The sequence below is a fragment of the Cyprinodon variegatus genome, unplaced genomic scaffold, assembly GCF_000732505.1.
Source record: "Cyprinodon variegatus isolate N-32 unplaced genomic scaffold, C_variegatus-1.0 Scaffold922, whole genome shotgun sequence".
Classification (NCBI taxonomy): Eukaryota; Metazoa; Chordata; class Actinopteri; order Cyprinodontiformes; family Cyprinodontidae; genus Cyprinodon; species Cyprinodon variegatus.
The window spans coordinates 1-13,671 of NW_015151375.1; the positions used below are offsets into that span (position 1 = coordinate 1).

At 36.1% G+C, this 13,671-nt stretch overlaps 1 protein-coding gene across 1 annotated transcript in view; it reads right to left on the reverse strand.

Moving 5' to 3' along the window:
* Nucleotides 1-2,903: 2,903 nt before the first annotated feature.
* Nucleotides 2,904-13,671, reverse strand: part of LOC107099947 (noelin-3-like) — a gene marked incomplete at its 3' end in the record, with an annotated part of 15,064 nt that continues 4,296 nt past the window's right edge. The window contains exons 2-5 of the mRNA XM_015398277.1: nt 12,147-12,290; nt 6,799-6,954; nt 3,931-4,150; nt 2,904-3,010 (exon numbers count right to left, since the gene is read on the reverse strand). Coding sequence (XP_015253763.1) covers nt 2,904-3,010; nt 3,931-4,150; nt 6,799-6,954; nt 12,147-12,290 — 627 coding nt within the window. The remainder of the gene's footprint in view (nt 3,011-3,930; nt 4,151-6,798; nt 6,955-12,146; nt 12,291-13,671) is intronic.

Here is a 13,671-nt window from a genome sequence, read left to right on the forward strand (position 1 = left end):
GAAATTTCATTTTGTACAGCTCTCATGACATTTCTATTTCTATTAGGATTAAAGAATGATCCTACTTAAATATTCTGTTCTTGTTCAGAGTGAAGGACGCCACATACCAGCAAAAGACAGTGTTTGGAATCCTCATTGAAAGCTCTCTAAAGCCAGCCAGGTTGTCTGGGATTTCCTGCTGCTCTCCATAGAGGCAGAATGTTCATATAAAGTGTTTTATAGGTTTGTGGTGAAAAGTGCAGGTACCAGAATGCTGCATGAGTCACCTTTCCTGACACTTAAGTCATGGACACTACTCTTAGACTTTGCATGTAAACCAGATGCCCTGACACTTAAAACATGTTTGATGTGAACATACCATTAGGTACTTTGCTGCATTTCAACAACCTTGGTGTGATTTGCCTTTATTATTTTATGATAATCTAACATAAATACCTACAACTGGATTCAAGCCTATACCTATGTAGTGTAACCAGTTGTCTTCAGAAATCCACCAACTGCTAAATTACACACTGATTGACTCTATCCTCTGTTGCCTCTACTTCAAGTATACATCCCTCAGAAAGGTTTGTTGGAGAACATCAGTGAACAAAGAAGCATTATTAAGATCAACACAGACAGCAGATAGGTCAGGTGGATTGTTGTTGAGTGGTTAAACCAGATTAACCTTACTCAGAGAAGCAGCTAATATGCCAGTGATAACTGTGGGGGTGGTGCAGAGATCCACATTGGGAAAATTTGGTAACTCTATTGAGGTTTCCCAAAGCCCACAACCATCACTTTAGAAAAGAGCTAACATTTTGATGTAAAAGTTACAACCTGAAAAAGGAAGAAAAGCAAGAGACAGGAAAACACTATGTCTTTCTAAAATAGGGAAAGCATTGATGTAATGATCACCAATGCCCTTTAATCTCAAGAGTTTACAGATACTATGTTATAAATTGAGTGAAATTGACCTTCCACACCTGAATCAAATCACTGAATTATCTCCTCAGTGTGCATTTAATTTATTCAAAGTCCTGCTACTGACCTAATTATTTGACTCAGATGTCTTTAAGCAGAAACATATTTAAAGGTGCAGAATATCAGCCCTCAAGGTCATAACTGAGGAAGCCCTGTCTAAAGTAATATATGACCTACTGCTGGTGTCTTTGTAGATACAGTATGGCCTGACAAATTGTTTATTCCCTTGTAAACATGCATATTTGACCTTTATTTGCCACTGTAAAATTAGTTTATATCAGTATTAATAAGTTTAAAATCCTAAACTAAACAGTGCCGCTGTAAACACAGTAGCAAGAAGTTGCTTATCTTGTTCAAATGACACCTGGTATGTGGGACAAGGAGAAATCAGGTGGGCACTTAAGTAAATAAAATTAACTACTCCCCGAAAAAGTATGGCTTAGTGATTTGATTTGTTGTCTTGGGACAAAACTGCAAAGTCTCCCATTTTTTACATCTCAAGGTTGAGGTATGCATAACATGCGGGTGTGTTAAGTAAAGACACAAATAAAAAAATCAAGGTAACAAATGTTGAAACATGGAAACAATGCATATTTGGTTTGATCTTGAAAGTAATTACAGTACATTGCTGTCTTCTGAACATCCAGAATAAACCTGCTGTAATAAACCTGCCTTCCAGCACCGCTTGGATCAGGATTTTTTTGAGGCGTCATAATGACACACACCACAAAATGGCACATAAGGATATTATTTTCCTCATCACAGCTAGTCTCTGCCTAATAAAGCCATTTTTATATCATACTTTATTTTTGCAGCAATGTGAACCTTTAATTTCTTGTGAACCTTTAAACTAAAAGTATAATTCTACATTATTATTTTAACTAATTAGAAAGAGTTGGACTACTGTGCCTCTGAAGAGATTTCAGATTTTAAACTTGACACCTAAATACTTTTTTTGTATTATCTATGTGACTTTATGTCAACAATTGATATCCTGTGCATCCAACAGTCCAGATAGTGATGTGGCATCAGCATGATGAATTGAAAGACTTAGAAACATTAAAACCAAAACCTCAGAACATAGGAAATTTAACATATGATGTCATGGTGGAGGTTCTATAGAGCGAACATAGAACCAAAAGCAGGCAAGTAGGGAGATGGTTCAGTGAGTATAATAGATTTCTTTTCTGTAGAGCGGCATGGCATTGCATAAAAACAATATTCTCCCATGACGAGTGAACCAAACAGAACCTACTAAACAGCACATAGAAAACAACACACTAATCACGAAACCTTAGTGGAGATATTACTAATTAGGTTATAGACATATCATTTTCACTACACAGAAACATATTACACACCAAAAAAAAAGATCTTTAAATATAGCCAAAGCAAATTATAAAAAAAAAAAAATGCAGTAGTAAAACAAAAATACACATACCAAAAACCATGACTAATGGAACACGGACAGCAACAGTAAAAGCAACATAGAAGAAACAGGTATGGAAAAGTTAGGATCCAGCAGGAAACGGTGGCTTACACTGACTTTATACTGAGGGAAGTCAAAAATATGACAGTGAAAACCTTTCTGTTAGTAAGAGGAAATAAGCACCGGCTGAGCCAGAGGATAAGGATAGAGGCTGAGGACGGAAGACTAATTAACACAGATGAGCTAAACAAAGGCATACAGGTATAGAAAAGGGACATACACTATTGGGAATAAAACGGAATACATAGGAAACTAAATACAGGAATAAACTGTGATAGACAACAGAAAGGAGTAAACCTAGTATGTGGCAACGCCTTTCAGTATAAAAGCAGCAATGTTAGCAGAGTATGGGAAAACCATCTAGCACAAAGTAAACCACATGGACAACATGACAACCAATACAGAAAGAGAAACCTACAACAAAAGGATCATAGTATGCATATCAACTTACTCTGTTGTTTTTTGGAGAAGCTACTGGATCAGTCATCCAAGCACCAAATCTGGTCCCTGATGTCTTTACTGTCTGTGGCCCAGTGATCTTCATCAGCTTGCCACATGCTGAAAACATATCACACAGTTTTCATCAATTGTGATTTCTTGTTATGACTGGAACACAACTCAAAGTGCTGGCAGCAATAAAATAGTGAATCCTAGATATCTTCTGGGCACTGCCAACACAGCAGCCTGCATTTCTAAAGAAATACAAGGACAAGGTAAAACAAAATGTGCTGTAGTAACTACTGTACACCCTGTCTGTCTGGACCCAGGCAAACATTTGCCTTTAAGGACTTACTAGATTAGATGCTCTGAGTTGTACAGAATTCCATGTGGCTAGATACTAATCCTTCTAAATGCACAAAGGCAACACTTGTACATAAGCTTAGATCCCACCCTATTTTTTTTTATTCTAATTAAGTGGTTTTTAACAAACAACCACACACTTAAGTCCCGAATTAGCAAAATGTTATTTTTTAATCTTTAACACATTTTCTGTTAAGATACGCTAATTAGTTATTTATCTCAAAACTAAAACATGCCTCGTCCCAACCAAAATATCAATGGTGAAAAATTGTTTATCTGCTTTTGCGAGCTTTTAAACAAAGGACAAGGCTGCTCTGGAGGCAGAACTGATGTCATAAGCTCAGTTAAATCTGAGCGGCTGGAGAAATATAATCACATATTCTTATGAATCAGCTGCAAAACTAAAAAAAGAGTTATACTCTTAAGCAACATTTTATTTTCTTCACTTGGAATAAAGCTGGGATTTTCATGTCATTTTAAATGCTATGAAAAAAGCTTAAAAAATTTGACAGTAAAGAAAATGCCCTGTGACTCCAAACGAGGCTTTTCTCAATCAATTTAACTCTTTTTGACTCTGGTTGTAGATTGGCCTTCAGGTTAGAAAGCCAATCTGCTTGCACCAACAGCAAATGTGCCAGTTATGTTGTTTGTTTTTGTCATTGATCTGAAAGACTCACTGAGTTTGTTCATACAGCTGTGGAGCCTGTTTTCCAAGTTCAGGACTCTCTGCTGCAGCTCCTCATAGTCATAGGCACCCATTTCTTCCTGGATTCCCATTAACACACTGGACAGGTTTCTGATCTCTTCTTTGAACAGGGAGATTAGCTTGGCATCTGTCTTGTACTGCTCCAGGACGGGGATAAGTGGCTGCAGGGATTCCATCTTCCCCTTCAGCTCCTGAAATTGTATTAAAGCAAAGAACTAAATAGTCTTTATTAATTTCGTTAGAACTGTACCCTAACCCTTTTTTTAAATGTGTTTTTTATGCTTATCTGTTTTATTTTGTATAAAAGGCAAATTTTACCATATTTCTTGTCAAATCCGATTGAAAATTAAGCAAATGTTTAGAAACTTTCATTTCCAAGTACATGATATATCTAACATAGAACCAAGATATAAGGAAACTAACGGTCATCCTACAGCTAATAGTTCTATTCCATTAAGATGGACCTGCTTTAAATTGCTTTGAGTTAATTCAGGTAGAATCAATCTAAATGATATTGCTGTTGTTGTCATAGTTATGTTAACAGATGCGTTTCTGCTATCAATTTGGTTCCTTCTAACGCTTGAATCTGAGCTGGTTTCAAATTTATACACCATATAACTGCAGATTGATTTTGAATAGGACGATGCAGTAATAAAACGTTTCATATTTTCCTTTTTTACAACCCTAAACTTTGGAGTTTCATAAACCAGTACAGTACAAGTTGTGCATTATTGTGAAGTGAAAGAACAAATTAGGTTTTCAAACTATTCAAAGTAAAACTCTGAAAAGTGTGTTCTGTCATTTCATTTAGATGATTTCTGTGATCCAAATCTGAATGTCAAGAAGATGAGCTTGTTTTGTGCTCTCAAATTGTACCTGAATGTTCCTCTTACTCCTGCTGTCCACCACCGCGCACCAGCATAAGCTATTGCTGTACTTGTGCAGCTTATCATGGTGACACTGTGTGTTTTCCACCTTTGAAAACAAAAATCCTAAAGCCATCCATATCTCTGATTGTGCACTGGCAATATTCATGTAACAACAAATCTTATAAAGGTTATATTAAAGGTTGTATTATATACTGAATATGATAAAAGGAACTCAATAATTATATATATTCTTAGCGGACATTATATAGTGTGCAAACTATGTGAACTTGTGCTATTGTACCAATAAGTTCATATTTTTTTCTCCAGACAATGTTCTTTAAATACTTTCTAAAAACTGCATCACACTTTTGTTAAAATCTAAAGCACAGCATAACATAAAGCACAATAAGAACAAAAATTGTGATGTGAGACCCACTTATTAATTGTGTGTGTCTGCTTCTGTCTTCTTGGAACCCTAATGACTCTTGGCAAAGGCTGCTGACACTGAGCCTGGTTCTGCTGTTGGTTTCTTTCTGTTAGAAGACAGCTTTTCCTCTCCATTGTCACTGCATGAATGCTCAGTGTAAGAGATGGTAGCAAAGTTAACGACACGATTCAGGCGAATGTCTGCTGTGGTGACATAATCATCCAGGAGCGAATCCTGCAAACTCAATGATTGAATTAAATCAGCTAGTTTTCTGTGGATAGAAAACTTTAAACCAATCTGTCCGTATGATTTTGAATGAATTGTGTTTGAAGAGTTGATGGGTGATTTCAATTGGCACTATATAGGTAAAACATCTATAGGTAATATAACTAAAACATGACTTTAAGTGTAATCTTTCAGCCTGAAGGCAAGAAATAATCCAGTTGAACAATGCCCCTTTTCCTGCTAAGAAAAAGCCTTGCCTTGGCATGATGCGACTCCAATCAAATCGGTATGGTGTGTTAAAGGTAATGTGCAGTCTCAATTTTCCTCCAGAAATAGCAAGCAGGCAAGAAAGGTCAGTTTTATTCTTATCAAACCCTAGCACCACAGTTGCTATCATCTTTATCAGTTGTGGGCATATCATACAGTGAGGTCCACTAGTGGGCCTTATAAGAATATTATGAGAACGTAGAATTGTAATGCATCACCCTTGAAGAATTTTTGCCAACCACATGTTACCTTCAAGTAATCCTTTCCCATTGCAGTATTTCACACACAAATATTGCAACGGCAATTTGGATTTGATACATTGTGAGACTTTGCATGCTTGTCAAGCCTCCATAAAGGCTACTTTTGTCCTTTTGGCAGATTTTATTTCTGTACCTGAGCATTAAATCTCTACTGCATCTCCAGAGTTAGCTTTAGCCTCATGAATACTTCTTTGGCTATTGGTTTGTGAGGTAACTTCTACATGTAAATGGCTGATATTAGAGTACAGGTTGTAATGAGAAATAAATTCAGTTTAAATTCTTCCGCTATTCTGCTTATTTTGAGTTGGTCTGTCACCTAAAACTGCACCTAGATTATTGAAATTTGTGACAATAATAATGCAACAGGATATAAACTTTTTTTTTTAATACTGCTCATGACCCCTATAAGGCCAGACTCAACATATGAAAAAGTGTTGCACCATGTAGTAATGGTAAAATAAACTGGTAGGAACTTGGACAAAAGTTGCAACAGCAAGGTGACCTAATAGATAGAAGGTATTTAGTGAGTAATTTCCAGCTCTAGGGATCTGCTCTCCTTGGTCAGCTTTGCAAAACATTCTTTGCCCTTTTATAGATCAAACGAATCAAAACATTTTCAGGTTAATTGCTGTAGTCAAACTGTGTCTCACGTTCTTGTTTGGCCAGAGGTGAACCTTTTATGATCTTTTTAAGGATGCAACTTAATGTGCTCTCATGCATATCAGATTTTTTTTTAGCAAAATTGCTTTAAGATGTTTCTCACACAGTTTAAGATCAAACAAAAAACATACCTGAAAGTTTTTGTTGGCGACGGTCTTCCTGTCTGACTCGATCTGCCGGAACTTTGACCGCAACCCTTTGATCTGGCTCTCCATCCTCATGATGTACTGAAAGTCTCTTTGAGTCCGAAGATTCAGCACCTCAATTGACTGTGACATGTTCTGTACCTTTTGAAAAGAATCAGATTGTGCAGCATTGATTTTCTTGTCCTCCATCAGATTAAATTGTCCTTCTTCTTCAGGTGTTTAGAAACTTTCTTGGCTTTACTTTCTTTAAAACAAATCAACACTTTAACCACCACTATGACTCCCTTACATAAGCTAACAGAATATACTTTTAGATGTACAAGTGAAATGAGATTTGCAAACACTGTAAAAAAGCAGAACAACGCCAGTTAGATAGTTCCCTCATTTGACAATAAAAGAAGCCAAACTTTAATATTTGCTGTCAGAATTATATTTTTTGCTATTTGTTTTATTATTCTCCTCAATTGTGTATGTGTGTGTGTGTGTGTGTGTGTGTCTGTGTGTGTGTGTGTGTGTGTGGTCATGTCTTTGTTACATGTGGGGAAATTTCCCAGGGATATGCTACATTTTAGGGACTTATAGGTACTTGTGATGACCAATGACAGGTCCCCATGAGGAGAAGTTCTGTTCTTGGGGTGGGGGTAAGGTTTAGAACTAAGGTTTGAATTGATTTTAGGTCAGGTTTAGGGTTAGGTATGTGTTGGTAATGGTTAGGGTTAGGTCAGGTGTCACGGTTAGACCATAGAATTAGTGGGAAATAAATGGAGGTCAATTGTGATAGTGGGGGGCACTAATCTGTAACATGCCTCTGCTATTGATTCATATTATTATTCATATTATTTACACATGCATGAGGGCGTGCATGCAGCAGGGGGATCTGATGTTAGCACCACCCTATATATAAAGCCACAGTGGGTGGCTTCCCATGTCACCCACGCCAGGAACCGCCACTGACCAGACCATGGGACATATCTCAAAAATTTTATTTCATTGTCGCTTAATGCATTTGCAAAAAAAAAAAACAACTCTCTAAGATGCAGTCAAACCCATACCAGTACAAATAATTTTTGTTATACTACATTTTACCAGTATTATAAACACCTTTTATGGTTATTTTAGGGTTCAATTTCACATTTTACACCCAAATACCCTCATCCATAAGACACAGAGTGAAACTTGATGTAATTTGACGTGAATTTCTTCATAACTTCACTCAAGGAGGGTCTTTAAAATCAGCATAAAGTTACATTCAAAGTACTTTGATAGAACTAAATACACTACTGTAAATGTAGCATTTAACAAAAGGAAATTATCAGCTGTCAGCTGTCAATTGTCAGATAGCATCAAAAGGTTTCCAGAATATGAATATATTTGATTTATGTAAATATCTGATCTAATTTGTATTTTACATCTTTTAAGAAGAATTATACCAAATAATTTTATACCCTGTAAAGTAACATTTTTTCTACTTCTATTGTGCTGCCTTTCTGCTGATTTTTTCAGGAATTGAGAAAAAAAAATACTACAGCTAAATGAGCTTATTTTAGAAAAGAAATGGCATACAGGGGCCCTTTTCTGTTTTAAAAAATGCTTTCTAGGTTTGTAGGGCACATTGACAATAAAGTATGCCATCTTTTCTTCTCCCTCTTTGGCTCTAATTGTAATAAAGCCAACATTAGCCGAGCGCATCAGAGGCAATGCGGCACAACCTTCATACACTGTGTTCTACCCTGACTTGGATACAGGGACACTGAAAAGGCCTTTCGGAAGCCCTGAGGCAGCTTAGTGCATTAGCGTTAGAAGCCCTAGCAAATAAAAGGGAGCTTGCATTGGCTTACAGTGTTTAAATTTAGGCAATATTGGAATAAAGAGTCACTTAGAAAAAAAATATGACAGTGCTTTGATTTTGGTGGTAGATGTGGAAAGCATAAACTACAAGGGAAAACCTAATATTAAAGTTACACGATCATATTTAGTTTGTTAATAATTTAAATAATGTACAGATAAAAACTTAGAAAATGACAGAAGTAAAATTTTAAATTAATAGCATCAATGTAAAAGTACAGTGTGTAATAATTACAGGGATTTACTGACATACATGTCATATGTTATCTATGTGCTTGTCATTTTGTATCACCTATGAACTGAAAGTCATAGTTAGTCTTGTGTTAGAAATTGCTATTTATATTTATAAATAACATAGACTGTTCACATTCACGGAGGCAGACATCTTTTGTGCTACGGCAGTGCAGAGCAGACAAACTAGTATCTGTGGAGATTGCCATTATAATGGAACTGTGGCAAGTTAAACCTATACACAATACTACACAGAATAATATAATACTATAATATACAATAAAATCAATGTAAACTAGACTTACAACCATTGATGATTTAAAAAACAACAAAAAATTCCAGACTCATTTTGTCAAGAGCTACTATGATTGTATTTATTTTGTCTACATGTATTTTTTATACTGCTGTTTTGTACTTTATGCCTCATGCTATGATTGTATTTGTTTTGCCGATACATATTTTACTATATGGTGCTGCTTTTTATTTTATGCCTCATCTTGTACAGCACCTTGTGACGCTTGTCTCAGAAAGGTGCAAAATATATACCGGTATATAAAAAACTACTTACTTTCTTGCTTGTATACAACCAACAACTATTATGAAGACGACTAATTTCAAAAGTCGGTGGTTGTATTTTTGATGAGTAGTTTTTTTTTCTTTGCATCTTTCCCCTGCCCTCAGTCCGTGATGTTTTGGTCAGAGGGCCCAAAACAGGGGTACAAATCATCTAGACAACAGAGGTAAGGGGATCTGGCTTTCCTAACCTTAGGCAGGAGCAGCAGGGAATCAGTGTGATAAAACCGGAAGAGAGATCTCCATAACTGGCACGAGTGGGCCAGTTAGGCTACCCTCTGGAGCAGTAGAGGCGGCTTCTTAGGATGAAATGACTCCAAGTGAGAATTAAGTTAAAACAATTAAACGGGGCCCATTTAACACAATATCGCTTTCTTCAAAAAGTTTATTAGCTAATGACTTGATCAATGATAATCAAATTAATCTACGTTGTCCTTCAGAAACCTGGCTGAAACACGTATTAGAATAAATGAGGCAACTCCCTCCAGCTGTTCAAATTTTTATATGCCCAGCAATTCTGGGCAATTCTGAGCAGTGATAGCAATCTTTCAGTCTGACTGATTGGTTAGTCCAAGGCCAGTTGATAACTACAAGTCTGTTTAATATTCAGTTTTCCCCATCCAAATTATGAAACAACAAAATGTCTTCTGTTTTTAAGACTACCTATCTCAAAGAGTCTTAAATACTGCCAAGGTCATTATAGTGAGGGATTTTAACATGTATGCCCACATTGATGGTGATAACTTAAATACAGCATTTAAAGCTATCTTAGTTTTCATTGGCTTTGTTCAAATGTGCCTAATTCCACTATGCACATCTTTATTTGTTGGACATTGTTCTGACATAATGTATTGAATTGAAAAAATAACAGTATTTTCTCACATCCCTGTAGAGTTGTCTTCCCCCAAAGAAGATTTTACTAACAGATCAATGTCCGATGGTTCAGTAAAAAATTCTAAAGAATCTGCTCCACATTTTATCACCATTGTATCACCGGACAATACGACAAAGGACAAAAATTACAGTAAATGCAATCCCTTTCACAAATGAATGATTTTGTTGATGGGGTTACTTCTTCTATGCATTAGACAATGTATAAAAATTGTTATTATATAATGGGAGGCTGGCTCCTAAGTTTAATAAAGATCTGCGCACTTTGAAGCATAATGTTAAGAAACTGAAGAGAAAATGCGCTCTACATGCCGACAGAAATTCTACCTAATCTGGAAAAACAGTCAGCTGTTGTGTAAAATAACCCTTAATAAAACAAGGGCAACAACTCCACTGGAGACCATCCACCATCTAATCAGCATACCCAGGCATTGTAAGGAGTTCATACAGCCACATATAATACTGAACCTCAATTGAACCTGTCCTAAAGACACCACATCAAAGTTGGTTCAGTCTGTAATGTGTTTTTCCAGTATTATTTTGTGTGTGACACAAAAATCCAGGCCTCCATTGGTTAATAAATTTGATTTCCATCAATTTGTGTGATTTTCTTTTTCAGCACATTCAACTTTGTGCACATTCAGTGAGAATATTTAATTCATTTAGATCTGGGATGTGTTATTTGAGTGTTCCCTTTATTTATTTTTTTGAGCAGTAAATCATTAAACTGAAGTCCTAAGCTCAAAATTGTACAAAAGTAACAATAAAATAACTTCTGCCCAATTTATTTTTCTTTCTTTTTTTTTTTAGTTTTTTTTTTTTTTTTTACAGCACACCTGATTTGGATTAATGCCTGATTAGGAGGCTTTTGCCTAACTGCACTGTGTTAGAGAGAGAAATTATGTAAAGCTTTGGGAACTGGATTTACACAATAAAAGGTGGTTTTCTCTCTCCTTGTAAGAGGTCAATATTTGCCCTAGTCTGAGGTGTGAATGTCTCTCAGTATCCCTTACAAAATAATAGTAATGTGGTAAAGGAGTAATAGTGATAGTAAGTAATAGTAAAGAAACTGGTCCTGCAACACATTTACAGATATGCAGAAGAGAATGGATGGACAGTCAGACTGAATGATGGATGAAAGTACCTGATAAATAAAGCATTACATTTTATATAGTTGTAACCACCATAATTATTTAGCTTTTTATTTTGCTTTCCTTTTTACCAGAAAAGCTTTAAATCTTCCATTCTTAGCATTGTTTCACACAGGAAATCCATTATTGGTGAAGCGCTATCTTCCCCCATTTTCAGTGTAAACAATTACCAGTGACTTTATAAATAATGACCTAAAGAAAATGTGACAAAGGTTTTAAAGTGTCGTCATTAACTAAAACACTCTTGGGAGTTCTAAGATGGTAAAAGGACCAACTAATAAGGATTACTTGGCTCCTTCAAGTAAGATATTCACCACTTTTCTCTTTTAACAGAACATTACTTCAGAGATCTTCAAGTATTCCTTTAAGAAGGGAATTTAATAGTCTCCATTGGATGCACAACTGGGACAGTTCAGCTCTGCATAGCTAGGATGGAGAGCAAATTCATCTTCCCATCTTTTTAACTGATATTGTCCATGCAGTGGATGAAGAGATAGAATCAGGCATTGTAAATCTGACTGGTACAATCTACCTGAGGATTACAGCAACGAAAGGTGAGGATTGTCAATGGAATTTGCATGCACTGCGGTGGTGTGTGTGCGTGTACAGAATGTGGGGAAGTTTGTGTGTGTATGCTCATGCCTTTTCCAGGAGCTGGCGGAGCTGCCTGCCTTTGGCATCTCTGGAGCAAAGATTCTGTTCAGGTGCCACCACTGTGCATATACAGCGCCCATCTGCATCCTGAGCTGAGCTGTACACCTGCCAACCCTCCTTTGGCCTGATAGTCTGCACACAAACATGAAAAGCATACATTTTATGTCCTTAAATTTGTGCACACAAAGAGTATTATGAAAGTACAGTAGCACATACAGTACTATAGCTGTTTTGTGCCAATATCTTTTTTTACCCTTTGTGGCTTTTTTCATCCACCTGCCTATTTCTCAAGAGCTTTGAGGAGAACCCATTCCACAAATTTATTGAAAGTCTAGTGTTTTGAAGAGCAAATTATTTTGGTTTATGATATGCTTTGTGTATATTGTCTTATCTGAATTGCCTCATCAATGATAAACAGTATTTCTTAGCCTTGATCAATATCACAACTGTTAGAATTTCCCTGTTCTCTTATCCTCTTCAATAACATATAACTGGGAGAAACATAAGTTCTAGTATTTTCCTGTTTTATTGACAAACAATATGCTTTGCATAATTATTTAAATCCTAAAAACATTTTCTAAGCCTTAAAATATCCAGCACTGCACCAGTGTCTAATTACCAGAGTTTCTTCCCAGTACAGAAAAAAAATGTGGGGAAATGTGATCTAAGGTTTGGGTATTTAACAAATCCTGGATGAGAATGAGAAAAGAAAATTATGCTTTTTCCAGACTTATCTTTCTTAGACTAGTGACCAGAATTCAAATGATAGTCCCTAGTGTTGGAATTAAAGATAACTCTCAGGCCTAAATCTGCTTCTTACCGTCAGCATGTGCAGAAGAACTTTATTTATGATGGTAAATTTGTCCCAGCTATTAGATTTTTTGACAGGCAACTAGTTTCTGTTTGAAATGTGTTCAACATAATGAAAATGAAGCCCTGAGGGGGGATACAGCACAATCCATGTGCTTTACTCAGAAGCCTATTGATTTAAATAAACGTTGAGTGCCCTGATTTTTTTATTTTAACCATCATTTCACTCTCCTATTTATCCCAGTCTGTCTGCTTGGGCAGTGTGAAAAAACATTTGGCAGAGAGCACAAAGAACACATCACCTCTGAGAAAGCAAAGACTTGGATCCAGTGAAATAGTTCAAACTCTAACTCATCCCTTCACCCAGCAACAAGAGGCTTTTTTATCTCAATGTATTAAAGTGCTAACATCAAATGCATTGCTAAAATAGTAGCTATGGTAACATTAACATATGTTTTGAACCAATCATTTTTTCCAGTGTTATTTCAATTTTAGGGTTAGAAAGAGTGTTAACTACAGTTTAACATGTAAGTAACACTCTTAATTACAGCTTCTATGCTAAATGTGTACAAGTTAGTAAAATTATACATTTAGGAGAAAAAAAAGGTCAAATTTTATCACCTCATAAGTAGTGTTGCACCGATACCGATACCAGTATCGGACTGGGCCCCCGATACTGCCCTAAAATGGTGGTATCGGTATC